The sequence below is a fragment of the Coccomyxa subellipsoidea genome (genome assembly GCF_000258705.1).
Source record: "Coccomyxa subellipsoidea C-169, whole genome shotgun sequence".
NCBI lineage: Eukaryota > Viridiplantae > Chlorophyta > Trebouxiophyceae > Coccomyxaceae > Coccomyxa > Coccomyxa subellipsoidea.
Window position 1 is genome coordinate 3,133,534 of NW_005178042.1, and position 12,950 is coordinate 3,146,483.

At 51.8% G+C, this 12,950-nt stretch overlaps 3 protein-coding genes across 3 annotated transcripts; 1 reads left to right on the forward strand and 2 right to left on the reverse strand.

The window, feature by feature from the left end:
* Positions 1-2,363: 2,363 nt before the first annotated feature.
* Positions 2,364-4,201, forward strand: COCSUDRAFT_34923 (haloacid dehalogenase-like hydrolase; the record flags this gene model as incomplete). The annotated part of the gene is made up of 5 exons (XM_005652150.1): positions 2,364-2,501; positions 2,623-2,812; positions 3,080-3,342; positions 3,611-3,730; positions 4,043-4,201. The coding sequence occupies 5 exons, from the start codon at positions 2,364-2,366 to the stop codon at positions 4,199-4,201; spliced, it is 870 nt and encodes a 289-aa protein (XP_005652207.1).
* A 419-nt stretch (positions 4,202-4,620) lies between these two features.
* On the reverse strand, positions 4,621-7,391 carry COCSUDRAFT_11364 (hypothetical protein; the record flags this gene model as incomplete). Its single annotated transcript, XM_005652151.1, has 7 exons — positions 4,621-4,827; positions 5,038-5,154; positions 5,598-5,768; positions 6,169-6,357; positions 6,662-6,960; positions 7,123-7,279; positions 7,359-7,391. 7 exons carry the CDS (start codon positions 7,389-7,391, stop codon positions 4,621-4,623), a joined length of 1,173 nt encoding a protein of 390 aa, XP_005652208.1.
* Positions 7,392-8,500: 1,109 nt separating this feature from the next.
* Positions 8,501-11,806, reverse strand: COCSUDRAFT_55654 (RNI-like protein; the record flags this gene model as incomplete). The annotated part of the gene is made up of 9 exons (XM_005652152.1): positions 8,501-8,519; positions 8,708-8,799; positions 9,147-9,323; positions 9,538-9,652; positions 9,987-10,207; positions 10,540-10,668; positions 11,114-11,245; positions 11,458-11,574; positions 11,753-11,806. The coding sequence occupies 9 exons, from the start codon at positions 11,804-11,806 to the stop codon at positions 8,501-8,503; spliced, it is 1,056 nt and encodes a 351-aa protein (XP_005652209.1).
* Positions 11,807-12,950: the final 1,144 nt, after the last annotated feature.

A 12,950-nucleotide genomic window follows, 5' to 3' on the forward strand; every position in this document is an offset into this window, starting at 1 on the left:
TGCAAGCGGGGCGACTTTCAACGACCCTTTCGGATAAAGTTCAACGGGAGCCAGCAGGAACCTGCCTTTTAAATTGCAGAAGGACAGCCAGGTGATTATGTTTGCTGTGCTGGCCATTGTGTTGTGTCTCGGAATCCCATATATTGCAGCCCTCCACTCTAGGATACAAGAAAAGAAACAGCGATAAAGTTACGGTCTTTACACCGCCAACACTTTCTCGATGGAAGCTTCCTGTACCTTGTAACACTTCAGCACATCATCATGAAGCAGGCCTAGACACTGCTGCCATTCCTTCAGTGGCACCCAATCGTCTCAACGTCGACATTGTGGCTCTTCTGTAGTTGTTTGTAACCTCAGCTTTGCCTATAAGAAACATAGATGCTATCTCTAGCCGCATTTGTTTCGCACCCTTGTTGGCAGAACCAAATCCAACTCCCTTTTCTTCCCAAGCCTTCATGACGCTCCTCATCTGTGCTTCGCTGACATTAAGTCTCTGTATGAGGCTCTGCAGGCCGGCCTGTTCATTTTGTGAGCGTGCATTGAGCCTTGTTGTATTGGCGCACCTACAATGCCAGCAGCAAATAACACCCACCAGTTGAGATTCAAGTTCACAGCACAGCATGACTGGCCAAGAACACAAAAGGGCACAGGGACGGGCATACAATAATCAGGACAAAAAGCAGAGTCTTGGAGCCACAGAGTTGCATGAAAGTAGCTTACTTGCGTTGCGCCTGTTGCTCCTCGGAAAGCATGTGCAGCTTGATGTATGGATCTGACAGCGCCAAGTCTTGCGCCACTGATCTAGGAACACTCTGACCACCAGTAGAGCTGCCTGCAGTAACGTTTCTATTCATAGAAATAACTTCAAGGGTTGTTCAGCACTTTTAGAGCACCAAGACACCATGGTATGGTGACTGTGCAACACGCACAGGAGTGCCTTGGTTTAATCCAGGGCCGCTGGGCAATACAGACAGTCAACTCGCAGTCTTGCGTCCTCTGGGTACTTTGACAAAATCCAGAATTGAAGCGCCAGCCCCGGAAAAATTATGTTGATGGTACGCAGCCCACCTTCGTGAATTTGCCTGTGCACGTTCTGCTCCTGATGCTTTGCTCTCAACCTGTGGCACTTTTGAGCCCCGGGTTGTTAACCGTGTGGCGTGGCACTGTGATCTCGGCGAAGCAATACCTCTTTGTTAAAACCGGCTGTAGTGCTACTGGCTGCTGTGGCACAGTAAAGTTGATGTGAAGTAATTTACCTTCCAATATCTTCTCTCAAAAGTCTCAGATCATCCCGGGTTGCAGCATCAGATAGGACGCATCCAAGCAGCCTCTTGCGCTGCTGGGTTATGTCATCCAGCTGTTCAAGGACGATTGACATGTCTGGGAGCTGCGCAAACCCCTCTGAGCTGTCCTTGCTCTGTCCTTCATCCTGTACCTGAAGCACAGGATCTTCCTTAGTAAAGTTGTCTGAGTCTGAGGAGGGTTGCCAAGAAAGTGATCTGACTAGAAGTATCATGATTCTGCATTTTTTTGTTCGCTAGCTACTCTTCGGATGAAACAGTTCGTGTTTTTGTCAACACACCTTCGAGCTGCGACCTCTCTGCAGCCAGAGCTGGATGTCTTGATTCACTCTGACTGGGACGTTATGAAGCCCTACGAACTTCGCATGCCCACTTGTTCCTTGACAGTGACCGCAAGGATTTCGAACCAACGGGGACATAAATCGCTTGCTTCTACGGTTGGCCGCCATCGTGTCTCCAAAGAGCTGTCTTGGACCACCGGCATCACATGCCGTCCGTGGAAAATGAGTGCAGCACGTCAGATTCGACACTTACAGCTTCAGGATGGATGAATATTCGAAATTAAATTCTTTCTCTTTTGATTATTGATCGAGCTTCCCTCAAATGCGTAGTGATGTGTTCCATGTTGGCGAACCTTTGAGCCAACTTTGGCGCATCTGGTGCAATTTGTCCCCAACCTCATGCGGTTGCAAATCTTTGTCAGGCAGAAGATATTGAAGTAGAGAGTAGCATCATCAACTTATGCAAGCTGAAAGTCTAGAATTTAAAAGCAGTTTTCGGATCTAATATCATCATGTGATGAGAGCCATCGCTGGTAGTTGTACAAGCAGGGAAGTGAAATGTGGTCTCATGGTGGTTTAAAATCACTTGACAGAGTGCACTGTATTGATCCATCACTGACCAGGGCGTCGGTAAAGGTGCAGATGTTTGCTAAATCCCCATACACAGATCTCGCTTCCGTACTGTATATGCATCTGCTGGCTCTGAAGAACCTCTAAAAAAAACCAAATCATGCAGGGCCTCCGTTCGCAATCTCTACAAAGGCGTTGTCGCAAGGCATCCATGGTCCTAGCTGGCCAGGGTGCGCCTGACATCAGGTTGATCACCAGCGACGTGGATGGGACCCTGCTGAACAGCAAGCAAGAGCTGACAGCAGGCGTGGAGCACGCTGTCAGGCTTGCGAGATCCGTAGGCGTGCCGGTGAGCGTATGGTTCTGTATCCTTATCCATGCACACTTTTGCCTTGCATGCGCATTCCTACATCAGACTTAGTCCCAGAAAATGCATTAGCAAATTCTTGAGATAGTTTTCTGTGTTGTAGCTGGTCGTAGCTACCGGGAAGGCGCCCGGGTGCGCATGGACGAAGAGCGTGCTGCCCCGGCTAGGGCCCCCCTCTCCAGGGGTCTTCATGCAGGGCCTGCTGGTCTACAACGCCCAGGGCGACCTCATCCACAGCCGCTGTCTGGAGCGCGCTGTCATCGACACATGCATCGAGTTTGCAGCGCAGCACGGTGCGCCTGCCGTCGCCTGCCCATACACCCAGGCACTACACCAGACCACGCCCAGAATTCGCAAATTGTCTGCACTGTATCTATCGGCACTGCTCCTGCAGTGGGCTGGGTTGCACATGGGCATGGCACACCAAAGTGCTCCCAGCACTTTTTTGAGCTTTTGGCTGAGCCAGGGACGGAGAGTTGCACTCATCATCAATCGTGGGGATTTAAGCAAAGTCTTCATTTGTGACAGCGTCTTCAATGCAATGGCCAATGCATGTGCAGGTCTGACACTGGCGGCGTACAGCACGAGCCGCATAGTTACGGAGCGTACGGACGAGCACACAGACCGGCTCCTCTTCTACGGCGAGCCGACGCCGGAGTCCGTAGGCCCGCTGCACGTCTTCCTAGACGCGCCCGGCAGCGCAGGCTTCCAAAAAATCATCCTCATGGCAACGGAAGCGCGCATTCAGGAGATCCGGCCGTCCGCCATCACCGCTCTGGGGGATTCTGCCACTCTAACGACAGCGCTGCCCGGCATGCTGGAGGTGCGCCTGCCTGGTTGAGGTATAGTGCCTTGGCTTTTCTGCACTTCGCAGGAGTGTTCAATATGGAGAATCCTTCTCTTATACTCCCTTTACTATCGGGGGTCATCATGGCAATGCTGCGATGGCTGTCCCTGCTTGGATATGACATGCGCGATAGCTGTTTCAAGGTAATGAGCACAGGAGGGCTGGGTGACCAATGCGAGGCTCTGCAAAGGGTGCTTGCAGAAATACAATTCAGAATCCACGAGGGGGTCTTTGGTTATAATAGGTGCTGCCACCTGGAGCCTCAAAGGGGGCTGGAGTGGCCTGCCTGCTGAAGGAGCTGGGTCTGGAGCCGCAGCACCTGATGGCCATCGGCGACGGGGAGAACGATGTGGAGATGCTGCAGGCACGCACACTGCCCCTCGCAATCTTTGCCTTGTATGTCTTGCATTTTGTCTCGGTAATGTCTTTGCAGGCTCTGCACTGAATCCCCTTGATTCTGCACAAACAAGATTGCAAGCACTAGAACTTGCTGATTCTCTGCTGCACCAGAAAACTAGTGCACGATGCTGACAAAGTGACTGCAAAGTCAAAGGGATAGGTTGGCAGGCGCAGCAACACAAGTAGTCAAGCTTGACAGCTTTCTTCAGGGCGCTGTCAGACCAATGCTCCCTGGGAGCCCTGTTGTCGGTTGAATGGTTAGTGTACTGTCACGCAGATGGCTGCCATTGGCGTGGCTGTGGCAAACGGTGGGGCGCCGGCCAAGGCGGCCGCAGATGTCGCTCTGGAAGTGAGCAACGATGAGGACGCCGTTGCGCATGCTATTGAACGCTTTGTGCTGGCGCCACGAGGGCTGTCGCTGCAATCTCAGCTATGAACATAGATGGTGTATGGATGCGAATATATATAGCAGCTTTCTCCCAGTAATGAGATAGTTCAGTGTATCACTGCAAAGATCAATATGATTAGACGAGAGGGAATTTCTAACAAGGTCATTCGTATCAGCTGAAGAGTACGGCATGAATTTTGCGGCAAGAAGGGTTTTCAGGATTGGTCTCACACGAAGGACATAATTGGGGTCTCATGCATACAGCGTGAGCAATATATACTGTGCACTAAATATTGTGTTTTGGTACATAGATGACTGTCTGTCAGATTCCAGGCATCATACGCCATTCAGCCAAGCAACATGGTCGGCAAAATAAGACAGTCTTGGCAAATGCTAGCAACTCATGAGCTGTTCAGCTGTTGAGTGTCCTCGTTCCAAGGAACTGTAACAGTTACTCCATAATCAGCTCAGGAGCTGGACACCTTGCAAATGTCCTCATAGTCAAACCAAACCTTCTCACCCTTGCCATCGCCGCTTTTGAGCTGCACCTGCGCCCTGTACTTGTCAACATCAATCTCCAGCATCTCTGCACGGGCCCCCCTTTGCGCCCCCCTGACCACCACCACCGATCCCCCCGCTGCAGGCAGCACTGTCTCCAGCTGTGCCTGGTCCACCTGCAGTGCCAATACAGCTGTCAGCAAGTCAACCGACCCAGTTAAGTGTAAGAAAAGAGCTCATGCAATGTTCGCTTCATAAAAGGCTGGATATCAAATAGTGATTCATGCCACACCCACGGTCCTGTTCAGATGGGAGCCTCCATAGATGGGCTGTCTTGAGTAATGGAAGAAACGGAATTTTCCAGTGCAGTCTGTCAGATTACTCACCTGAAGAACATCGCCAGAGTCCAGCATTTTTATCTGACCCACATACTTCGATGGCAGCTTCTCAACAATGCCCTTCTTCTTGTAGTACCCATGTTCCTTCAGCTCCTTGCTCAACACCTTCAGCACACAGCCCAAGCTGATCACACCCTTTCCAAGATGGCACCTGCTGCTTCACGTCTCTCTTCTGCAGCGCTGCAAAGCACCATAGCAAGCAGCTGCAAAGGCGGCCTGCACAGTTTTCTCGCAAGCAATCCGGGCAGTAAGAGATGGAGCCCTCCACAGCCCCAGCATTAATGTATGAGATGTACCAAGCAGCAGTTAGAGTTGCGAATCTGGCAAAAGGTGGCACGGGCGGAATGCATGCTGTACTAGCATGCGTGCCCTAGTAGCAAGAGATGGGGCCACCCACAATGCCACCATGAAATTGAAAGGTGTACGAGACAGCATTGTGCATCATGACCTCCGGCACACCACTCCGAAAACAGCAGAAATACTCCATATCCCTGGGAAGTTGCAGGGAATTACTCCGATGTTCTGGAGAAAAAGAACAGGGCACAAACCTTGACGGTGATACCGGGCTGCAGCCAGGGCGCGTCGGGGCGGCCGCTCGGCCCCGCGCCGGCTCCGGCCTTTTCCCGTTCAATCTTGGCCTTTTTGAACGCCTGCTCCCTCTCCATCAGCTCCTCCAATTTGCTGCGCTTCTTCGGCGCTGCTGCGCCGCCACCACCCGCCTGCACAAACACAAGCAATTGTCATGTGCTGTGACCTTTCTGCGCCTATCAGCTGTCCTGCTTTCACCTGCCTATGCATGGATCCCTGCTCAACAATGATGAACATCAGCATTTGCTATTAGCCAAGTGATGCTCTGTGAGAGGCTCTGTAAATCTTGTGGGTGGCTCTTCAGTGCTTCGCCAGGGAATATCCTTGTGCAAGCTAGTCATACTTCAGGCGCCCGATTTTCCTGAAGATGCCAGCAGCAGCAGCAGCAGCAACGATCTCTAGATGGTCCACACAGCCTACGGCACCCCATCATGTGATCCTGATCCTCAATTTCTCCAAAGCGCGATGCAAGTCCCCCGATGCTTTACTCACCTTGCCGCCCCTGTCGTCCGCGCCGAATCCCTGCGCAACCCCCGGCATGGCGGCCTCGTGCGCGGCCGGCTTGGGCGGCGCGGCCAGCGCGATCTGCAGCGGCTGCCCGTCCTCGTCCCGTCTCAGCTCCGTTCCCTCCGCGGCGCCCCCCTTTTCCTCCAAGCCGGCCTGTGCCCGCGCCCGCGCGATCTGTGCTTCCAGTATCTCCCGCTGCCTCTCGTCCTCCTCCTGTGAAAAATTTCAAATTTGGTCTTTTAATCGATCTCAAATTTGTATTTGGAATTCTGCCCGCCTCATAGGATGCAGATTGTCTCTGGCCACACAGTCACCACGTGACCAGCGACAGCAAACGCAACAGTAGAGAGAGCGGCGGGCATTTCAGCTGCACTGCCACCAATTCACTGGCTTGGAAGACCATCTTCAAAAGACAGCTATCATCCACAGCCATAGCAGGGAGCACGCTCCCATCCGGGCTCACCTCAGCAGAACACCTTCCTCGAGGAATTAAGATAGAGAGGAAGAAGGGACGCACCTTCTCTGCGCGCTCGCGCTTGGATTTCTTGTCATCAGCCAGCGCCTGGCTGGGGTCTGGCTGAATGACAGAGATGTACCAGCCCTTTTCAGTCTCGTCCACGCGGCACTGCCCGGTCTTCCCCAGGTGCTTCACAAACTCTGTCAGCGTCAACCAGGATGTGGAGTTCATGTGGACGTGGTGCCGGTCTGCAATGTACTCATTGTACACCATCTTGGCTTGTACGCGCGAGTGGGGGTGGCTTCGCCGCAGGTGCTCCATGAACGTCTTCTCAAACTCCTCGGTGTATCCCTCCACGACTGCAAGCATCCCAAGATGGTTTCTTGGCTCTAACAAGCACATCACAGCTTTTGGGAAGTGGCACTTCTGAGGTCTGCAGTGAGCAGGTGCAAGAGTTCTGTCGATTGTGACGGGAGCATCCCTGAGTTTTATAAACAATATGGGACAATAGAGCATCTCACCTCGCATGGGATTTACTCCAAACACTATCATCTGACGCTTGTGAGACTCGCTGGTCAAGTGACACTTGAAACCATTTTCGTCTCGGCATTGCTTCTGGCACATCTGGCAGTACCATCGCAGCTTCTGCAAGCCCTTGGATTTGATGCGGTTTGCAATCTGCACACCAGAAAGGTCTTCAGATACTCACAACACGTCAATAAACAAAGTCAGCAAAACGTGTAGCCCTCTTTCTCACCGCCTTGGGAGTCAAAAAATCGTTCTTTCCCATCTGATGCGATCAAAGGGCCTTCCAACGCTCACAAAAAGATGTTCCAGACCAAAGCTTTGGTAGGATCCAAGCTGAGGTAGGTACAGATGCTGCAGCACAGCTCGCACGAGTTGATCGGAAGGCACAGAATACACTCACTTCGGACAGTATCCTTTTGCCTGGCCTTTTGTACGCAGCAAAATTTTATGAAAGAGATGTTGAGCCCCATTATGTCATGTGTGACTTCGTGCCACCTCAGCACTATTCATGTTTTGCCTGTTGTTTTGGGACCCCAAGTTTTGGGTGATACGGAAAGCCTCGAGGGAAATACCTCCTCAGGCAAGTAGCAGAGCTGGCTCTTGTGCAACCGGTCAAGCAATTCTGTTGATGTCAGCCTGCTCTTGTCAATCCTCACAGTTGCGCATGCATGCATCAGCTGAGTAATCGCAGAGTGGAACTTGTTGTAAACGCTGGCAACAGTGTCAGGTCCACGGCGCTGCTGTCTTTGGGTATCATGAGCATTAGCACTCCTGATTCTGAGCCACTGTGTCAAATTGCATTCTTATCTGGGAGTTTTTCATTCATACCCTCATATGAATGCATGCATGCATGATCTGTGAAGATTGGCATCTGTGAAGATTGGCATCATCTGGTAATTACATGCATGCCTGCAACCACCGAAGGAGATATGATACACCCTGCCATTAACATTGGACCCTGACAACAGGGTCAGCATGCCACTTGATACCCAGAATGGTATATATACTAAGTCTACATTGCCGTCGCACCACTTTCTTACCCTTGCTGCTGGCAGTCCTGTATAGAACTGATTGCAAGAGCAAGACCAAGGCTCAAGCTAAAATACAAGCACGGCTCAATGAGGTGGCATGGTACTACTGGTTTCACACCTGCTGCACATATACAAGAGCACCTAAGAAGTGCACTCCTTCCCAGAAAGATGAATACAAGCATATGCCTTTGAGACACCATACAGAAGTCACATTGATAGGCCCAACAAAAGACAAAAAAAATCCGATGTTGAGGCATATTTGCACAAAGCTCCCCAATATGGGCATGTACAGAACATGAATAAAATTGCCTAGCCCCCGGAAGATGACTGCACTACCGTGCTATGCTACTAAACACGTCCTGCAATTGTCATGACCATGTTCATGTACACCAGGTACACTGTTGCTACACTCAGGGACACCGCCTTGAGACTCCACCAACTTCTGGCCCTCCGTTTACAATCCCTCCAAGACCACCTCCAAAAACCTACACTATGCATGTCCACCAGATTCGTGTTTCACCACAGTGTGTGATGCTTGCATCTGCACCTCACGCCCAGCAGTGAGAGGCAGCCCCCAATGATGACTGTGCGCTGGAAGCTGCGGCATGTGTGCAGCCCTGGATTCGCATCTACCACTTCCTGCACACAGACATACAAAAGGTCAAGTTGAGAGACACCAGTTGGTGTTTCTTCTTCATTTTCTCCTACTGCTCAAACTGCAAGGCTCTCAGCAACCAGAATTGAGCCTGCATCAGCAAATGTGACAGCCTGGCATTGCATGGCTTCAGAACGGCAGCAGCAAGCAACCAAGAGTACCATGTATCTCATTCATCTGTTGTCCCAGGAATGTCATGTTATCACTCTTCAGTGACCTGCTTGCGCACCCTGACATCAAGGTCTTGTCGCTGGGAGTCTCATTGCGAGATGTGTGTGCGTGCCAGACCCTTTACACTATATGTAATAGGCTGCCTTAATGTTGTCCTCACCTGGACAGCCTTGCAGCTCATGGGCAGGCAACCACTGACGTTGAGGCTGGTGAGGCGGTGCAGCCGGGCGGCCACGACCGCCATAGAGGCGTCCGTCAGGCGGCGGCAGCAGTGCAGGCCCAGCGAGGTCAGCCCAGTGCAGCGCTCCGCCAGCGCAATCAGCCCCACATCGCGCACCTGCACCCATGCAATTCCTCCCAAGTAACAAGAGTGCTGCGAATTATTGGTCAGATAATCATTTGCAATTGTTGTACACTACACAACAGTCGAGGGAGACAATTTGCTAAAGATTAAAGTTGACCCCGAGTTATAATCGCTAGATGCTCATGTAGGACAGGAAATGTCCTCAGATATCCACTGTACCGTGGAATGACCGTTCCTTGCTGCTCACCTTGTTGCAGCCGCACAGGTCCAGCATTTCCAGGTCAGGGCAGCACTCTGCAACTGCCTGCAAGCCGGTCTCGGTGATTTCTTCGCACCAGCCCAGATTGAGCTCCCGCAGCTGCCTGCCCAGCCCCACACCAAATTGTCACCCATGCCTTCTATAATGAATTGCCTCCCTTCCCCTGAACCAGACATGGCTTCCAATGGTCTGTCCTTGAGACAAGCTTGCAAGTCCACAGATGGCTGACTGACGAGCAATCCATAGGACAAGCTATCCCCATGACTAAACGCCTTCTCTAGAAAGGCTTCTTGCATATGTGGGTAGATTTCAATGAAAGCACACCGCCTGCAGCAAACAAGCCTTCCAACACACCTCCTAGATCGACACTCCTTAGTATGAGCTCAGCTCAGAACACGTGGTACCTGCAACATGCAAGGTGAAGCATGCAAGCACACCTGGCGCCGTGCACGAGGGCGGAGAGGCCGGTGTCAGTGAGCCGGTCGCATCCGCATGCATTCACAGAGCGCAGCTTGCGGCAGGCGGCTAGAGCAGTGAACGCCGCGTCCGTGAGCTCGAAGCCACTGCTGACATCAATGGCGCGCAGATAGGGGCTGCAGCGCGCCAGGCTGGCAATCCCCGCGTCTGTCAGGCACTGGCAGCCCGACAGATCCACCTCCTGACACCGCAGCAGATGCACATTTGTCGATTTCCAGTGGAGTCCCTCATAAGAAGAGGCGACATATCATCGCTCTACTACCCCACGATGGGTCTCATAATGAAGAAGAAGGACATGCCCATATTGTCTTTCTCTTTGAATGAAGGTGCAGCTTGATGATCTCCCACAGGAGAAAGACATGCCCCCTTATCCGGTGATAATATAATTTTAAGAGCTAATCCCAATGCCATCGCTTGCAGGATAATGAGGTGGGCCATGCACTGTCGCAAGTAACGGGGAAGGATTAGGGTGTGCGATGGTGCTGTCGAGGTGAGGAAGTCTGTGGCAAGCACCTTCAGATGCGCGCCGCAGGACATTGCCAGGCAGCCGAGTGCGCTGTCGCTTAGGTGGCTGGCCCGTCGCAAGCTCACAAACTCCAGCTGCCTGAAGAGCAGCGCTGCTCCGCGCACCACCCCATCAACCTACACATCACGTCAAGTCAGACGCCTGTCAAAGCAACACCTCGGCGGTGTGATGAGCACAAGAACACCAGCTCTGTGGTCCCTTGGCATCAGCAAGGCCAAACAGCAAGAGGAACGCCACAAAAAGTGGTAATCGGCTACCCTGGAGCCGAGCATTACTGGGTTTTATAATGGGGGGTTTAGTGTCAAAGTTAATAAGGATTGGTTGGGGGGTCTGTTCCCCGACATCCCCATAGGGTAGCCAATTACCACTCAGTTCTGCGTTCCTGTTGCTCAAACGCAACAGCAGATGTCGACCAAAAAACACAGCAATGCTGGCAACCTGCCTCATGTGTGTCCCACAGGTGATCTCCTGTCTGCAGAGCAACACAACAAAAACAAGGTGGGAAGGTGCAATCTCTGTCGAGATATTGTGGCTGAGTGGTAGCCAGAGCAGCAAACTTACATAGCCGGGCACTGTGTGGTGGCCTGCCCAGGTGAAGCACATGCGCACGATGCTCCTGTTTAGCACATCGCGCCATCCGGCACATGCGCAGCCCATGACTTGGATGTCCCTGTCATCCAACGTCTCTGCCACCTGTACCACACATCCAGATTTGGCTGGAGGGCTGACCAAACATTTGTAATAGTAAGGGGTGCAAGACACGGGAGTAGAGCAGTACACAATCTGCACGAGTGAGATCTGCACAGCTGAGACATGATGGCACATAAACAATTGTGGGATAGGCAGCAGCGAAGTAAGAATGACAAGGTCGATGTGCAGCATGAGAAGGAGAATGGGAGACAAACCTTTAGGACTAAGTCTGGTGTGAGACACGCCCAGCCGCAAGAGATGGGTCGCTTGGCTGAAGCAGCCTCTCCCTTTCCCTGGACCCCTTTGCTCAGCGGCCAACGCCCAAATGCAATCTGCACGCAGACCAAACACGCATATCACATGCCAAAAAGCGAGAGTCCAAAGAGGTACATGTGGCAATTACCTGTTATGGGGCAGTGCTGCAGAGCCTCACAGTAAGACTACGCAAGAGCTGTGACAATGACATGCATGCAACATGCCGTGCAAGCCATGACAATAGGGGAAAGGCACCTGCTGTCGGCACTGATGCTCTTTGCGCCGCTGCAGAGCCACTTTGGGTTTCATGACGAGCTGATTGCACGAAGCTCTGATGCCCAATGCCCTCATCTTTGACACCAACGCAATTGCTGTGTGCAGGTTGCACGCTGCAAAAAATGCTCTCAGTCACTCAGTAATCTCATTCAACCTGACACTGACTTCGTGATGCTAGTAATTACACTAACAAGTGGAAGCACCACACAAGCACATATGGGTGGAAGGAATTTTAAGCGCACAGGCTGAATAAAGGAGGGCCTGATACATGTGGCATCCCAGCTTACCTGAGCATTCCCCTAGAAGCTGGTCTACAGCTGCGGGCAGCGCATCTGAGGCATCAGCTTCCGGGTACACTTTGGAGCAGAGGCTCCTAGCGTGTCTGCCATCATCTATGCTGCCGTTCTTGAGCCTGTCTCTCAAAGTCAGGGCGTGCTCCAAACTTTCCTCGACATCTGCACAGAGCATCATGTGAGTATTTCAATTCGTCAACAAAGAGTGGTAGGTAGGAGGGAGGAAAGGTGTACTAGAGGCAAAACCCGTGATGAAGACCCTCCAAGGTGCATTGAAGGCAATTTCTCAGCATCATGAGGAGGAATGAAACATTATTACACAGGTTTCACCCTCTTTGACACGATAATCTATGAAATTTCTTCAAGGGGAACTCCAGGTGTTGTTAACCCTGTTGCAGTGAAGTCGTGCAGGGGAGACAGGGGATCGCAAAATCCAAAATGCATACGGGAGAGCAGATCAAGAATATGCATAGATAGCGTGCGCTTTTGGCAGACCTGAGCCGAAGGACGTCATATGAGGAGGATCTGGTTACGGGCAGTGCTTCCTCAGCTTCCGGAACCCCACGCAGCGCTTCACTGCTGCTGCCCTAAGTCAGGCTACAAACAATTGGAAATTGGGTGCAATTTCTACCCCACTAGAGATCCACAGCTTATTTTGAGAGCTATGAGGGAGTGGCAAAGTCTGAGCGATGTCACGAACAAGGCACTAGGGAACCCACAACAGGAAATTAGTGAGAGACCCTTTTTGCACAGATTCTAACACATCTACAGATACAAGACACCGCTCGAAACGATTTTAGTTGCCCGTTGGTGTGATCCTTTCTTGGACCGCGATCAAGCCAGCTCACCATCATTTTCGCACACGTGGGCACAAAGTCGATGGC